This window comes from Vulpes lagopus, chromosome 8, assembly GCF_018345385.1.
Source record: "Vulpes lagopus strain Blue_001 chromosome 8, ASM1834538v1, whole genome shotgun sequence".
Lineage (NCBI taxonomy): Eukaryota > Metazoa > Chordata > Mammalia > Carnivora > Canidae > Vulpes > Vulpes lagopus.
The window spans coordinates 117,168,748-117,185,973 of record NC_054831.1 but is presented as its reverse complement, the minus strand read 5'-3'; the positions used below and the strand labels follow the sequence as shown (position 1 = coordinate 117,185,973).

General features: G+C 47.4%; 1 protein-coding gene across 6 annotated transcripts in view; it reads right to left on the bottom strand.

Moving 5' to 3' along the window:
* Positions 1-17,226, bottom strand: part of PHC2 (polyhomeotic homolog 2) — a 120,454-nt gene that overhangs the window by 2,594 nt on the left and 100,634 nt on the right. For all 6 annotated transcript variants that reach the window (XM_041765305.1, XM_041765304.1, XM_041765306.1 and 3 more), the window contains 5 exons: positions 10,096-10,298; positions 8,268-8,397; positions 7,304-7,418; positions 3,226-3,367; positions 1,982-2,258 (listed from right to left, as the gene is read on the bottom strand). In XM_041765305.1, coding sequence (XP_041621239.1) covers positions 1,982-2,258; positions 3,226-3,367; positions 7,304-7,418; positions 8,268-8,397; positions 10,096-10,298 — 867 coding nt within the window. The remainder of the gene's footprint in view (positions 1-1,981; positions 2,259-3,225; positions 3,368-7,303; positions 7,419-8,267; positions 8,398-10,095; positions 10,299-17,226) is intronic.

Genomic DNA, 17,226 nt, shown 5'->3' with positions numbered 1-17,226 from the left:
GGTCCTCGCCATCCACCAGCAGAGCATCTTACATATTATGGGGGACTGTCCCTCAGCTTCAGAAGATGCCAACACAGAGAACGACTTATCTTAGAGCCTTTTTGGGTTTGTTTGTTGTCTAATGGAGTGAACCCTAACAAGATGCATTGGAAGCCCACAAACATTTTAAGACAATTATACTGGCATAAACACTGCTTGAAGTGAAAGGGTCTGGGGTCATAGAAATGAACAGCAGCAGGATACAGGCCAAGAAAACGAGTCCACTGAAAGCTCAGGCTACCTTTCATGGGAAAGGAAGGATGACTCTGAGGGTGGAAGCAAGAAAGAAAATCACTCCCAGGCTTTGAGTCCTAATCAGAGAAATTCCAACACACACCCTGCTAGATTCCAGGATTGGTGCCATCGGTGACTCCTGTATCCCTCCCACTCCCCAACAATGTCTTCCCTTTTCTGTGCAGGCATGCCTACAGTGGTGATCCTATACCTATCCACCCCATTTTGGGCTTGTGGAAGGAAGTGGGTAATGTGTCCCTAATTCTCAGGTGTTCAGAACAAGAGGAACTGGGCTTGACTGGAGTTTGCTGATGAGACCCTGAGTTTGGAACTACTACTGCAATAGGATGAGATCTGTGGGGTCTACAGAAGGGGGTGAGGGTGGTCTGCTTGAGGGGGGAGCATGAATTATGGGGACCAGTGACTGGTGAACTATGGTAACCAGCCCTCAAACAGATCCAAATAAACCTGGCTTTCCAAAACAAAAAACAAAAAACAAAAACAAAAAACAAACACAAAAAACAAACAAACAAAAAAAACAAAAAAACCTGGCTTTCCTTTCATGCACCTGTGGGCATGACCTGTGTGATATTGTGAAGGTGACGCCACATGGTTTCTGAGTCTAGATCAAAAGGGGCATGGGGGCTTCCACCATACTCTCCTGGATCACTACCTGTGGGGAGAAGTGGTGGCCTTGTCCTAAGAACACGCAAGCATGATGTCCTGAAGGGGCCCGTTTGGAGAGGAATGGAGGCCTTCTGTGGGCAGCCATACCATCCTGGAGACGAGGGGAGCGGGGCACCTTAGAACAGACCTACAGGCTCATGGAAGCCTTGGTCCACATCTTAATGACAACCTCATAAAGACCCTGTGGCAAAAATGTCTGGCCAAGCCACTCCCAGATTCCTGAGCTACTGTACTGTGTGGTGGCAAATTCTGGGAATGTGGCAATAGATGACTAACACACTGAACTAAAGGGGCAGAGCCAGGATGTGAGCCCAGTTCTGACAGACAAATCTGTGCTCTCCACTGCTACTCCTACTCGTCTCTGAGCAACAGGACTGTGGCTGCCATCCATACCTGACGTGGCCAGTAGCTGGGTGACACTGGCAGAAACAACAGTAGAGAAGCTTTGGGATCCCACTGAAAGTACCTGTGAGTGACATGAGGTCTGTCTTTCAAGGCTCACTCCTAAATTCTAGCCCTCAAAGCCACGTACACTCCCCTAGCAGGCTTCTGTGTGGTTTCCCAGCTACATCATACACTTCCACATCCAGTGCCGCTGCTCAAGCTGCTCCCTGCTGTCGCCTCTCCAACCAGCCAAGGCCTGCCTGCCCACTGTCATTCGGCTTACCTCTTCCTATGCTGATGTTCTCCTGGACAGGTTCCCTACACTCCCACTTGACTCCTCTTGTACCCTGGCCCAGAGGACACACGGCCTTGATGCGCTGTCCCCTCTGCCTCTCACACAGACCACTTGCCATACCAGGAAATGCACCTAATGATGGCTGTAGGGTACCATTTACGGTTGTGTTCTGTAGTGAAATGTAAGCCCTTCCAGGCAGGGATCGCACTGATTCACCTCTGCACTCCTGTTTTTGAACCTGAGTCATTGACTGAGTCATTTCCCAGCAGTGGGAGGGAAGGTCCCTCCCCCTCTCTCATGGGTCACTATTCCAGTTAGGCATGGGACTTGCAGGGGCCTTACCTGGCAGGGAGCGGATGAATTCGTAGACGTCTTCCACATTCCATTTGGTGGGCTCACTTGGCAGGAAGTGGTGCCCCATGCCCACCAGGTCCCGCATATGCATGTCAGGGAACTCCAGGTCCCGCTGGCTTTGTCGCCGGCGGGAGGTGGATGAGCTGGCCGAGATGGGTGACAAGGGCTCCTCATAGCTTGAGTTATCCGAGCAACGGCTGGAGTCCTCCTGGCTGTGGGTCAGCTGCAATGCAGCCGTAACTGAAAGCGGCATAATGCCTGTTGGCTGGGAGCAGAGAGAAACAGCTGGCTTCAGGATGGGGTGATAAACCGACTCTAGGTCTCCAGCAGTGATGGGCGAAGGCAGGCAGTCTCCCCCTCCTACTTGGTCTGTGACTACATACCTCTGAGTGCTTAGATCAAAAAGCATCTTCTGGGTTGTCCCCTCTCTGACCTGATGCAGAGTAGGGTCCCTCAAAGTACTCCTGCTGGCAGCGCACCGCACCAATCTGATTCTATCTATGCCTACTGTTTCTTCTAGAGGTGGGGTTTGAAGCCAGGGCTCTAGAGAGTTCAGGGGTGGTCTGTGAAAGAGTCTTAAAATTTCCTGTGCATGTGCATGATCAGTCACAGCCTTCGTCAGATTACAGAGGTTTCTGACCCAAATGATGACGAACAGCGAAACCATGAGGCTATGAAATGTTCCATGAAGCTGTGGGTTCCTGCAGGGCGACTCAGCCTCACTGCCAGATGGCACACCTGGCACGCAAGTGGGGCTACAAAATCTGCACTGAACAAACACCCATGTTCCTGGTAGAGGTTTCAAGAACTCAGTGCTTTGGATTCGAGGAGGCCACAAGGTGCAGGTAGGGAAAGGCTGCAGGCTGCCTCCATACCTGGCCCTCCATGTAAGGTATAAGATAACAGGGACAGTCTGTCTCTTCACCAGGCCAGGCAGAGGAGACCCCATTTCCATGGCCCCAGAAAGATGGAGGCAAGCTGGAAGGGGAGAGCTGGAGAGGGGCAAGATCACTGACACAGGAAATCACCTCACAAGCATCTGTGGGTATAAATGCTGGGGCCCATTATAGGACCTGGGAAGGGCCTGATGTGACGGTTTGTGAGAAATGAGAACATGACGGAATATACTTAAGTCAGCACTGGAAAAGGAATGTGGGCATCCTGGGTCTGTTAGGAAGGGAAGTTGGTGGGGACTTGGGACAATGTAGCTTTGGGCTCAGCCAGCCTCTCACCTGCTTCTTGGTATCCTTTGTAAGTGTGGGCAGACTGGCTTTGCTGGCCCGACGGCGGTTGTGGGTTGGGACTCCTGCCATCGGCAGCTTGCTATCATCTGGGTAGAAAAGCCCCACTCGTTTGGTGCATCCCACGTTGTACCTGCGAGTCAGAGGAACAGGGGAGTCAGAGCCATCATGGGGCATGTGGGCCCCTGGTAGCATGATTGCAGCCAGGCGCTCCAGCAATACGGGAGTCCATCCATCTGCTCCGATGCTGAGTTTATCACTTCCTACTGGCTGGCTGACTGCAAGTCACTGGACTGCTGAGCCTCAGTTTCCTCATCTGGAGCTATGGATGGGACAACTCACTTTCTAAACCTGGTCTGATTAATTATATGAGCTAATGTGTGTAAAGCGCTGGACACAACTTGGATCACTGTAAGAACTCATGGCTGACATATCGTACGCTAAATATTACCTGTGCCAGGAAATAACAGTCTACTGTCCTGCTGAAAGTGCAGGTGTGCCTCAGAGATACTGCAGACTCTGTTCCACATCTGACAGGCAATAAAGTAGTCAGTTTTTTTAATTTCCCGGGCATATAAAAGTAGTAATTGTTTACACTACACTGAAGTTTATTACACGATGATAGGGGCGCCTGGGTGGCTCAGTGGGTTAAGCACCTGACTCTCAGTTCAGCTGAAGTCATGATCTCTAGGTCATGGGATCGAGATTCCATGCTCAGCAGGGAGTCTGCTTCTCTCCTTGGCCCTCCACTTGCTTGTGTGCACATGCACGCATGCTCTGTCCAATAAATAAATCAATCTTTAAAAAGAATTTAAGAAAAAATAGACAATGGTGAAAAATTTGCCACATCAATGGACTCTTCCTTTCACGAATGATTTCTCTGTAGTGTACAATGCTGTCTGACAGCATCTTACACCCATAGAATTGCTTTCAAAACGAGTCAATCCTCTCAAACCCTGCCACTTTATCAACGGAGTTTATTTGATATTACAAATCCTTGGTTGTCATTTCAACAATCTTCACAACATCTTCACCAGCAGGAGACTCTTCCTTAAGAAACCACACTTTTGCTCATTCCTAAGAAGTAATTCCTCATTCACTGAAGTTTTTATCATGAGACTGCAGCAATGCAGGGACGAGTGGGTGGCTTGGTAGGTGAAGCATCTGCCTTCGGCTCAGGTCCTGACCCTGGGATCCTGGGATAGAGCCCCACATCAGGCTCCCTGCTCAGTGGGGAGTCTGCTTTCCCCTCTCCCTTACCCCCCCCTTCTTGTGTGCTCTCTCCTAGCACTTGTTTTCTCTCAAATAAATAAATAAATAAATAAATAAATAAATAAATAAATAAATAAAATCTTTTAAAAAAAGAGAGATTACAGCAATTTAATCACATCTTTAGGCTCCACCTCTAATTCTAGTTCTCTGGCTATTTCCACAACACCTACAGCTACTTCCGCCACTGAAGTATTGAACCCATCACAGTCACCTAGGAGGTGGGAATCAACTTTTTCCAAATCCCTATTAATGTTGGTATTTTAAGCACTTCCCCTGAATCCTGAATGACTTCCTAACAGCATCTAGAATGGTGAATCCTTTCTATAAGATTTTTAATTGACTTTGCCCAGATCCACCAGTGGAATCTGTATCTATGGCAACTAGAGCCTTACAAAATACATTTTTTAAAAAAAGATTTGAAAAGTCGAAATTACTCCTTGATCCATGGGCCACATGCATTATGGATGATGTGCTAGCAGGCATGAAAACAAAGTGAATCTCATTGCACATCTCCATCAGAGCTCATGGGTAACCAGGTACACGGTCAGTAAGCAGTAATATTTGGAAAGAAATCTTTTGTTCCTGAGCAGTAGGTCTCAACACTAGACTTACAATATTTACTAAACCATATTATAAACATATGTGCTATCATGCAGGCTTTGTTGTTCCATCAACAGGGCACAGGCAGCATAGACTTAGCACAATTCTTAAGGGCCCTAAGACCTTCAGAATGGTTGGTGAACACCAGCTTCAACCCAAACTCACCAGCTGCATTAGCCCCTAACAAGAGAGTCAGCCTGTTCTTTGAAGCCAGGCACTGACTTCTCTCTAGCTATCAAAAAGTCCTGGATGGCATCTTCTTCCAGTAGAAGGCAGTTTCGTATGCACTGAAAATCTATTGCTTAACATAGCCATCTTCACCAACAATCTGAGCTAGATCTTCTGGATAACCTGCTGTGTGGCTTCTACATCAGCACTTGCTGCTTCACTATGCACTTTTATGCTATGGAGGTGGCTTCTTTCCTTAAACCTCATGGACTTTTCTTCTTCTTCTTCTTCTTTTTTTTTAGAGAATCTTTTTTTTTTTTTTAAGATTATTTATTTATTTATTCATGAGAGGGCGGGGGGGGGGGGGGGGGGGTGGTGGTGGCCAAAGACATAGGCAGAGGGAGGGGCTCCCTGCAGGGAGCCCGATGTAGGACTCAATCCCAGGTCTCCAGGATCACGCCCTGGGCTGAAGGCGGTGCTAAACCGCCGAGCCACCCGGGCTGCCTGACTTTTCTCCTGCAGCTTCCTCGCCTCTCAGCCTTGACAAACTTGAAGACAATTAGGCCTTACTCTGGATTGGGCTTCGGCTTCAGGGAATGTTGTGGCAGGTTTGTCTTCTATCCAGACCACTCACACTTTCTCCATATGGGCAACAGGGCAAAGGTTTTGCTTTTGTATCATTCATGTGCTCACTGGAGTAGTACTTTTAATTTCCTTCAAGAACTTTCCCTTTGCATTCACAACTTGGCCGTTTGGTGCAAGAGACCTAGCTTTCAGGCTGTCTCAGCTTTCAATGAGTGCTTCTCACGAAGCCTAATCATTTCTAGCTTTTGATTTCAAGTGAGAGGTGCACCACACTTCTTTCATTTGAATACTCAGAGGTCACTGTAGGGTTATTAATGGGCCTAATTTCAACATTGTCATGTCTCCAGGAATAGGGAGGCCCGAGGAGAGAGAAACAGACAGGGGAACAGTCAGTGGAGCAGGAGGACACAGAAGACATTTACTGATTAAGTTTACCATCTTATGTGGGTACAGTTCGTGGCACCCCCAAACAATCACTACGGTAATATCAAAGACCACAGATCACCATAATAATGAAAAAGTCTGAAATATTGTGAGAATTACCAAAATGTGACACAGAGACACAAAATGAGCAAACTCTGTTGGAAAAATGATGCTGGCAGCCTTGTCTGACACAGGGCTATCACACACCTTCAATTTGTTTAAAAAAAAAAAAGGCAGTATCTGCGAAGCACAGTAAAACGAGGTCTGCCTGTAGCTTGGCAAAGCTTCACAAAGGCACCCTGATGACCTCTGGTACAGATCTGAGGAGAGCCTTATTCCAGTGGGCAGGGCTCTAGGGATTTCTATTCTTCTGAGGGCTCAGGGCTTCAGGGTCAGTGCCTCTCCCACCTTAGTACGAAGCCCATGTAGGGCTTTAGAGTCAGATGAGTTTGACTCTCAACTCCATGACACTGGGCAGTTACTTATCCTTGGTGCCTTAGTCTGCTAGCGAGTATGAAGGGGACAGCAGACTTCATACTGACTGACTCACGGTTACTCTGAATATTAGGTGACACAGGGCATACCGACTGCCTAGTGCAGTGCCTGGCCCATGACAGGCTCTCAGTACACGACACTGCACCTGACCAGGGTCCCTGCATAGGCTGTGTGAGAGCTCACAGAGAACATCTGTTAACTAGGGCAGGGGCTCCAGGTGAAGCTTCTGGTGGAGGGCTTACCCCAAGGGGACAGCTGCCAAGGGTTCAATGGGGCCCAGGAGGGACAGCCAAGCTAAAACATTGCTTCCTTTCCTTGGACTCAGAGCTGCTCACTTGAGTTCCGGGTTCTAGTACCTGGTGGATTAGTGACAGGAGGCTGCTTCCAGGGAGGTAGAGGAAACCAGAAGGCAGCTGAGCTCCACCTAGGGTGCCCGGGATGGACTATCATTGAAGAGGGGAGGACATGAGGTGCAATCCTGAGGAGGGGGAGGGGCTGGCATGACAGCGGGGCCGAGGTCACTCACCTCTTTGCACATGCCATGGAACAGAAACGCTTAGAACGCTTGAATTTGTAGGCAAAGTCCAACCGGCCACAGAGCTCACACTTGAGTTTGAGGGGAATACCCTGCTCTTTGGATTCTGGAAGGTATGGAAATTAGAGTGAGCGTTTAGAGGACCAATTCCCACAGGACCCCGGACAGCCCCCCACAAAGCCTTCCTTCTCTGCCCTGCCTCTTCCTCCTGTCCCAATAAGCTGTGATACGCAGTGGTGGTCTAGCTTGGAAAGTGCCCAGCTGCTTTCGCCACTGGTTTGGGAAGAGCTGCTTCTCCCACCTTGGAAAGTACCCAGTGGTGTTTGGTGATGGCCCCTGGATACCTGACAGGTTTCTTTCCTAAGCGCTGTGAGCCTGAGGCAAACACAGGTGGTAAAGAATCAGCAACCCTCCTTATGACCCTGGCTAGAGACTGGGACTACTCTGGGTACTGTCACAACTGATCTGGAACTATCCTACCCTATGGTGATGTACTAGTTCACTGCTGACCTGGATCACAGAACCCAGGAGTTCTGTAACCTCCATAGGGCCTACTGAGTGAGTGGCTCATGCTGCAAGTGCAGCCCTGGCCTGGTCACGGAGGTGCCTGAAAGCCGGGCCCCAAGGGCTGAGTGCAGCACAGGTGGTGAGGGAAGGGCCCCCTTGCCTGCACCACTGCTACCTCTTGCCAAGGACTCCCACAGGAAAAGCAACTCTTGGGACCCTCTGGCTGGCTGGAGTGGGGCTGGAGGAGAGGCAGGCAACAGTTCCTCAAGGGCAGGGGCTTTCCCCCTTCCTTATTTTCTAGGGACAGGGAAGTTACATACTCCCTGGTCAGCGTTCCTCCATGGATAGTAAGAGAGGAAGTGTGTAGGGCCGGCCTTTGCAGCCTTGTCTCTTTCCTGGTCAGTTCAGCCAAATCAGAAGGCCCTAGCGTTCAGGGTGAGATGCCTACCTTGCAGATAGGGCTCCTCCATATCAGAGTCAGTGGTGGTGGTATGATCCTGCTGTGGAAGTTTCTCAGGCAAGAACCCTTGTGCATATTTCTTCTTGAGATTCCCCACCAGCAGGGATGAGCGTCCCACCTAGAGGACATGGTAACAATGGAAGTCATGAGGGTTAGGTTGCTATCCAGCCTCATCAAAATTACATATATAATGCATCGAGGCGCAGATGCCAGCCTCTACATCATCATCCCAGTGTGCCTTGCTCAAGGCCCTATTTTGCTGTGTAGCTCATGAGGCAAGATGCCAATTGTCACCAAAGTGCAGCAATGGCTTCAGTCCAGGACAGCTTTGGAGGTTAGGAAAATACCTATTCTTCCAAGTGACTAAGGAGCAGAGACAGAGGCAGAAATCAAGTTTCCTGTACCACCAGAACAAGTGCCAGGACCCGGTGCTCACATGTCACGGGGCAGGCATACAGCTGAGGCCATGGGTGTGAGTGTGTGTAGGACAGGGCACACTCTGCAATCATTTCTGGTTTCCTACTGTCCTCCACCTTCTCACTGTTCTACTTGAGCCAGAGGTGCAGGCAGCCGTGCAGGAGCGCAGGAAGGAACAGACTCTGGGCCACAGGGTAAATGCCCACCGTGGTGGCCAGGATCCTAGACTGGCTTATTCACTCTGTGGTCCTTCATTTGTTGCCTCTGTTCAGGCAGCCTGGCAGTTAGATCCCTAGGTGGTACTGGAGTGTTATTCAATCTGCATCCACCGTGAGATCAGTTGGTTTCTGGGGTTTCTCTATAAGGCCAAGTCGAAGACCTGGTCTAATGAGGGAGGGGATGTGACATGGCTGGAGCTTATAGCTAACGTGCTCCAGGTGGATTTCTCTACCAGGGGCCTTGAGCAACCTTCGGAGGGAAAGTGAACAAGAGCCTATTTGTCTTCTGACATTTTAGGAGGGCAGTTGATCCAGCTCAGTTAATCAAGCTTAGTCTTCCACTGACTACTGAAACCACTCATGGACTCAAAGAATGAGCAAAAGGCAGATGGCATCCCATGGAGATGGGATTCTTTAACAGCCAGATAATTCATCACCGGAGAGGCCGGTGTTTACCTGTCCCTGGGCTCCTCCCATCTACGGAGCAGTGCCACCTGTCCTCACCAACTCACACTGCACAGTCAGCTCTGGTTGCTTTGTTTGAATATGGCATTTTCTTGATTCTTTTATATTTCCCTTTGGTCTTATGCTTTCACCTGAGACATCTGATTGCACCCTTTCTAAAGTACCCTCACTCTCATTCACTCTTTTCAAGGCTCTGACCCCAGAAAAGCAGCTCAGGCTACAACCCTGTTCTCTGATCTTCATTTCAAGACACATCTTGAAAATTCTGTTCTACGCACTTTGCTTTTGTTCTCTCACTAAATTCTGCCATTCAGAGGTCCTGGCATTCAAAACTAAATGAGGCCTCATTTCCCCAAACCCATCTTCTTGTCCCAAAACACCCCAATGTGAACTCCCTTCTAACTAAGTGGGGGAGGTCACACAACACCAAGCAGGGACACAGCTGAGTCTGTGTGTGGCCACTTCTAACCAAGGGGCCCTGCCAATTATTCCTAATCACCGATCCCTTCTGGACCCTAGGAAGACACTCAATCCTAGAAAGAAAATGGTTCTTGACATTCTTTTTTTGGGAGAAATCAGCAAGGAAAGAGCAAACTGTTTACATTTTTGGAAATTTTACATGGAAATGTAAAAATATTCTAATACACATCCAAAATATACTTCAAAAAACAAAAACAAAAACAAAAACAAAAGAGGGGAAAAGAAGTAGTCCGTACCGGGAAAGGCTCCGCCCCCTCCTGGATCACAAACCCTTCGATAACATGCGTCAGGATTTGGGGTTTCACAATGGCCTGTGGTGGTTTATTCTCACCATTCTGGGGGGCAGTGCCGGTGATGCTGGAGGCAGAGTTTCCGTTCCCTGAGGTCATGCCGGGGCTGCTGAGGTCGGTCAGTGCATGAACAATGCCCTGCCCTGTCTCTGTACAAGGGAGAGTAGGAAGACACAAGCAGGGAAGGTCAGAACCAGGTCCAGACCAGCATGAGAGCAGGGACTCAGCATGTGCCTGGCTTTTTCCATGGAGCCAGATGACAACACAAACCAAGGAGTCAGTCCCCTCCCTCAATGACCTATTTAAAAAGTAGTCGAGTCGGTGGACATGCCACCAAGTGTGATTGTCATCAGTCTGAAATGAGGTAGCTCATCAGCTAAGCAGAATTTAATTGCCCAACTGTACGACCAAGTTAAATAACAATTTTCTTTGAGGAGGTAAGACCGCACTCAATATTGATTTGGACAAACAAGGTCATCTTTAGTTCCAGGGAGAAGACGTATCTACAAGGTCACCTCCACAACCAGGAGGAAAAGCTGTAGTAGGTATGGGGTTTGAGGTATGATGGGGAGAGAGGTTATATCTTCTCTGATGATCCATGGGAAAGGATTCCACTTTAAGCATCCTGTGAAATGTCAAATTACTGACCCCCCGAGATGAACGCAAAGGGAACAAGAGGACTGGGCCCCAAGTGAACACAGTGTGATCCAGAGGCTGGTTGTCTGAGGTCATGCGCTGAGATATACACGCATTCAATTTCTCCCCCAAGGGATCCCTGGGTGGCGCAGTGGCTTGGCGCCTGCCTTTGGCCCAGGGCACGATCCTGGAGACCCGGGATTGAATCCCACGTCGGGCTCCCGGTGCATGGAGCCTGCTTCTCCCTCTGCCTATGTCTCTGCCTCTCTCTCTCTCTCACTGTGTGCCTATCATAAATAAATAAAAATTAAAAAAAAAAAATTTCTCCCCGAAGAAGGTCGCTGAGGCTATGGGACTCTGTGCTGCTTCTGCTGGCCCCGTGCTCTTGATCAAGCCCTCCTTGCCCTGTTCTCAGCTCCACAGATGGTCTGGTCCTCACCCAACCACAGTGTCCTTCCCTCTGTGGACAACCCTTCCTGAAGTCTCCTTCCTCATGGGCCTACTGGTCTTCCTCCGAAGAAATCCCCTGGCCACCCTCTGAAGGACATGAGTGGCTCAGTTGGTTGAGTGCCCAACTCTTGATTTTAGCTCAGGTCATGATCTTGGGGTTGTGAGATTAAACCCTGTGTTGGGCTCCATGCTCAGCAGGGAGTCTGCTTGAGATTTTCCCTCTCCCTCTGCTCCTCCCCCTACTCATGTGCACTCCCACTCTCTCTCAAATAAATAAACAAAATCTTAAAAAAAAAAAAAAAAAAAAAAGTGTGCTACGAGGTGCCTCTCCAGAATACACCACAGGGAACTTCCTCTTCTCCACTTGGCCAGCCCCTCTCTGACCTGCCCCATGCTTTGGAGGGGCAACATTTCTTTACCTCACTTTTGCTACCCCCACTCCACCCCTAACCAGGACCATTCTCTACCACCACCAACTGTGTGAGCTGAGGTTGCCTGTAACCTGGAACTTCCTAAAAAAGAAAAAAGAGAAAGAAAAAGCCATTTCTTTATTGCAACAAGCCTATTAACATTAAGCATAACCCTGTGTATGTGTTACATACTTGAAAAATTATTTCAGTACATTAGTTAAGTGATTTTTGCACAAGACTTTATATGTCGATGCTCTAACTTCCTGCTAAAGATTGCAAATCCCACCAAGGAACAGGAATCCAGTGTCAGATATGGAGCCTGGAGAAATAACAACAAACTCATTTTAGAAAAGGTTTATAACTGGTTCATTTTCTTACTTGCAGTCCTAATGCTCGATAAACTAGAATAAATCTTGTTTGATGAAAAAGAATGTGCTATGACCCGTGCCATCACTCCTCAGACTTCTGTAATTCAATAATAAAATCTCACAGCTGAGCGAGAGTCATCCAAGAGACATGAATGATGAGACTGTTTCAAATTAATTTTTGTTTGAGACAGTCACACTGGCAAGTTAGAAAAATTCCCTTAAGTGTTCATAGTCACTTGAAAAAAATTTTTTGACAGCTCTGACTTTACTGTAGAGATGGAAACATTCCCCTTTAGAATTAGTCTTTCTAAACTATAAAGGTGTTTGGCAACAATAACAACAAATCTTTCCTCAATTGTCCATGAATAACTAGCAGGACTGAGTTAATCAAATTGAATCAATCAAATTAAATTTCTCTGCTTTGAAATTTTAAACATTTAAGCTTGCATAGTTTTCTTTTAATATTTTAAATGTATAAAAAATATATTTTTCTTAAAATGATAAATGTTAAAATATAAAACCAAAGATATAAGTTAACATCTTATTTTTAGATGGTGCCTATTTCCTTCTAGTAAATATCCCAATTTCTCTAATGATTACAGATTATAGAATCGCACGATTAGAAAGGTTGGTTCAACCCCTTACCAATGCAATGCTTGAACCTTCTCTACAATACTCCCACCCTGGGCATTTGTTTGAATACCTCCAATGACAAAGGAACTTACTATCTCTGCTGGTAACAAATTCCAGTGTAGTTTGTTCTTATTGTGGACAGTTCATTTAAAAAGTTCTTCCTTACTATGGAGCCAAAAATATTCTGTTAATTTCTGCCCACCCACCCTGGATCTGTTCCTTAAGACCATGCAGAACAAGGGTAATCAATATTTGAAAGAAGGGCAAAAACACGGGCTCAGATCATGGGCTTAGAGTCAGGTCTTTATCACTCAAGTGAATTAGAGGCAAGTCCTTGACCTCTCTCTCTCAGCCTCAGTTTCATCAGCCATAAAATAAGGACAATTACAATATCTACCCTCCCATGTCAGGTGGCTAGGAGGGCCAGGGGAGATAATCAGCAGCAGAGCCATACTGGTGCACTAGGAAGTGCTCAAGAAATGCTCCTCAGTTTCAGGAAGCACTTCACTCATGACCACAGTGCGTCTTCTCTCCTCTTGGCCAAACTCCCTCTGTGGCTTCAACTGTTCTTTACACGAAAGGCTGAGAGTTAATCATCATCCTTTGCGTTCTGTTTACATCTTTCCAAGTCAGGGAGCCAGTCAACACTAATATAAAAATCAAGTGCATTGATGGAAGAGACTAGGTTGGTGAGGTTTTTGTTTTGATTCTTTTCAACACAGTCCAGTTCCTGACTTAGCACAGGAGGAAGGAAATAAGTGTGACTCCCTTGTTTTCGTTTTTAATACCTCTGTGGAATTAATCTACTCTTCTTGGATTCTGGGATCACTCCCACCTCCAGCTTTTCATGGAGATTCATCACCAAACTGCTTCTGATATCTTGTCTCCTTTTATGGGATCTCTCCATCCTCACTTGTCTCCCCGCCCCCTACCCCATTCCCTCCCCTCTCTCAGAGCTCTCAGAGCAGCATCTATTCCTGTGCGCTGGGGCAGCGCAGTGCGGGCATACCTCTTGAGGTCAGATTCTTTCCTCGTGCCAAATACAGTAGTGAACAGATACATTCAGTAGCTCAGAGTCTACAGAGCCGACGCAAAGGCTTTTTGGAATCTTAAAAAAAAAAAAGATCTTATTAAGCAGAACAAACACATAAATCCTTTCGCCCTAACGTTAGAACTGATCCCTCTCCATTATAACTCTGGGACAGGTTGGCAAAAGAGACAGAAGCCAGGGGACAGAGGGAGGGTGTTTTATGAATATACAAAGGTTTGCAGTCATCTTGGAGGCAAGGCCCCCTCATCTGCTTTAGGCACAAAGGAGTTTGGGCTATTTCTGGAATGACCAAACACAATCTCACCCCCTGCCACGCTCAGCATGCTGAGATTAATTTAATCTACTTCCCGCTCTCCCAGACTGCTCTGCAGCCTGTTTGAGGGAAAGCAGCTTAATAGGGAAACTTGCAGAAACCTGTCCTGCCGGCTTCGAGGCTGGATAAAAGATAAAGAGAAAGAAAGACTCGGTCTTAGGAATTCTTCCTTCCTGAATTCCTTTTTAAAAGATTTTATTTATTCATGAGAGACACAGAAAGAGAGGCAGAGACACAGGTAGAGGGAGAAGCAGGCTCCACGCAGGGATCCCGAAGTGGGACTTGATCCTAGGACTCCAGGATCACGCCCTGGGCCAAAGGCAGGCGCTAAACCGCTGAGCCACCCAGGGATCCCTGAATCCTCTTGACCAGTCCTGAGGCTGGTCTTGAGGTTGGAGATCCCCACAAGTCTCAAAGGCCATTATACACAGCTAGGCACCCGAATCTGAAAGGTGGAGGCCTGGATGCTATGAGCAAGAGGCTGAGGGAGGTGAAGTCAGGCCAAGCTTCAGTGGTGGTGAAGGTGGTGAGGAGGGAGCATCTAACCTTCAATGAAGCTGCCCAAAAAGGGCCAAGTATTCAGATAGGAATGAACAGGGTAGTTTGTTCTGGGGAAGTTGTTATACTATATATGTTTCGACCTCTAGGCTGCTTCTCAGTTCTGGTCTCATTCACAGGCTCTGGCAGAAAGAGCCCTTATAGGGGCTAGATAAAATAAGAACCACCCAGCAGCCTGTTTGTGAGATTATCTGCTTCGGGGTTAGTCCCTTCTGCTAGGCAGAACAAGTTTCTTTAGGCAAGAGCTATGATTTGTTATCTCTGACTCTTTAGAGGCTAACCCCATGTCTGCTATAGGATAGCTATATAATGTCTGTTAAACTGGATGGTCTAGAATCCATGGTCTCAGTATTTGCAGGTCTGTCTCCTAAGTCTCAAACGGGAAACTTGGTACCATTTGAGATTTGTAAAGGACTTACTGAGGCTATAATGATTTGAGAGCAGGTAGGCCAGTGCCTTCTATAGGACTAGCATTTCTGGGTACCTGGTTATAAAGAACAAGAGCTATTCCTTGACCCATTTCTTCCTGTTAGGGCAAGGATTTCTTCACTAAGAAGCATTAAGTTGCCCTGAAGGCTGAAGTTCTGGATTCCCTGGCCGCTTTGAAATATGTGTGCAGGCTCCAGGCATCTGGAAAGGCATGATGACCTCTAGAGACAGAAGCTGGGAGGCTCCTATAAAGTGGCCCTGCCCTCAGATGTCCAGAGAGGCTGAGCTAGCTCTCCTGCCCACTTAAGATAGAGGTCTGGCTGGCTACAGCTATGCAAAATCTGGGCCATTTTAGAACCGATTCTTATGGTCTTTACATGCACAGATACAACAAAAATCAGTTATGCTGGAATACGGTTTAGGACTAAGTTATTATGGGTATTTCAGATGGCCTGGCCACTCATTGTGTTTGTTCCTAAAACAAGTCATCTTCAAGACCTGACTTCAGAAGGAATGGAGGGCAAGCAGAGCTGCTTCTACCTCCTCAGCCTAGTCCATGGCTTTCATTTCTATTTTCTCCAGACAGGAGGAGTGTTTTTTTTTTTTTAATTTTTTTTAATTTTTTAAAGATTTTATTTATTTATTCATGAGACACAGAGAGGCAGAGATACAGGCAGAGGGAGAAGCAGGCTCCTTGAGGCAGCTGGGGACTCGATCCTGGAACCCCGGGACCATGCCCTGACCCGAAGGCAGACGCGCCCAATCACTGAGCCACCCACACATCCCATTATTTTTTAATTTTTAAATTGAATTTGTATTTGCCAACATATAACACCCAGTGCTCATCCCATCAAGTGCCCTCCTCAATGCCTGTCACCCAGTTACCCCCAAACCCCACCCACCTCCTCTTCCGTAACCCTTTATTTGTTTTCCAGAGTTGGGAGTCTCTCATGGTTTGTCTTCCTCTCTAATTTTTTCCCACTCATTTCCCCTCTTTTCCCTTACAATCCCTTTCACTATTTCTTAGGAGGAGTGTTTTAATTTACAAGACTTCTAACTACCCTTCCCTGACTATTGCAGGAGTTCAAACAGAGCTAATGAAGTTACCAAAGAATTTAAGGAAGCAAAGTAGGCGATAACATGGGTCATTTGCTTGTGGCAAATCCTGTTCGACAAATGGCAAAACAAGGCTGCTTATACAACATGGAGCATTCTCTCCAGGCCCCTGGCTCTGAAATCACACACTCTGTGCCTCACCTTAGCAGGCTCAGTCATGTGGCCAGGATGGGGGACAGCAGGATTCGTAAAGAACTGCCTGCTCTAGGGAGCCCATGTAGAGCACCTGCAAAGTGCCAGTCAGGGAAACCATATCCAGGAGGCGGAGAGCAGCTGGCCTGGTGGGCGGTAGCACAGCACACTAAACTGAGAGTGGTGAAGTCGGCTGGCCACTCTTACAATCCCTTTAGTTATATTTGGCCCATTATGGTGCCATTCTGAAAGTGAGGGAGGTAAGATATTTCGTAAGTGCCCATTTGTTGGAATCGCTCCACCAGGGGGAGGTAGGAAAGTGAAGTGGAGGCTGGCAATAAGAGAGAAGGGGTGGGTGGATATAGGTAGAGGGGAGATGAGGGGTAGGGGAGGAGGGAAGAAGGACTGGTGGCTCCATCCTGGGACCCTGACTTGAGTCCATCAATCAGAGATTTATTTGGTTAACAACCTTCTTTAAAATGCGAATAGACACCTGCAGTCATTCACACCTTGCTGTGAACCACTTGACAGGCAGCCCGCTTTCCTCCCAATTTCGAGACAGTCTGCTTGTGTCCTCGAGGTAAGGTGCTTGTGGGAGCCGTGGAAGTAGAGAGTGATTATTCTAGATCATGAGCACTGGATCACACAGGACCGGAGTCTAGCATCTTATTTTTTCAGGTGAGGAAAAGTGTGCATTTTAGAATCAAGGCAACAGTGGATGCCATATATTTGGAAGGCAGTACCTTATAAAACACGCACAAATGGAACTCTTTGTAGTGGGGAAACGACACACCCTTTCCCACCCTGAGTACCAGAAGGCAGTAGGCACCAATGCCAAATGTTTTTTTGTTTTTTTTTTTTTTTTTTTAATGCCAAATGTTTTAACTTTTTCAATTCTGCTAAGGATCGAACTGTCAGATACAGAAGAAATCCTTACCTCGAGGGCACACAGCAGGCTATGGCCATCACCATCCTGCTTCT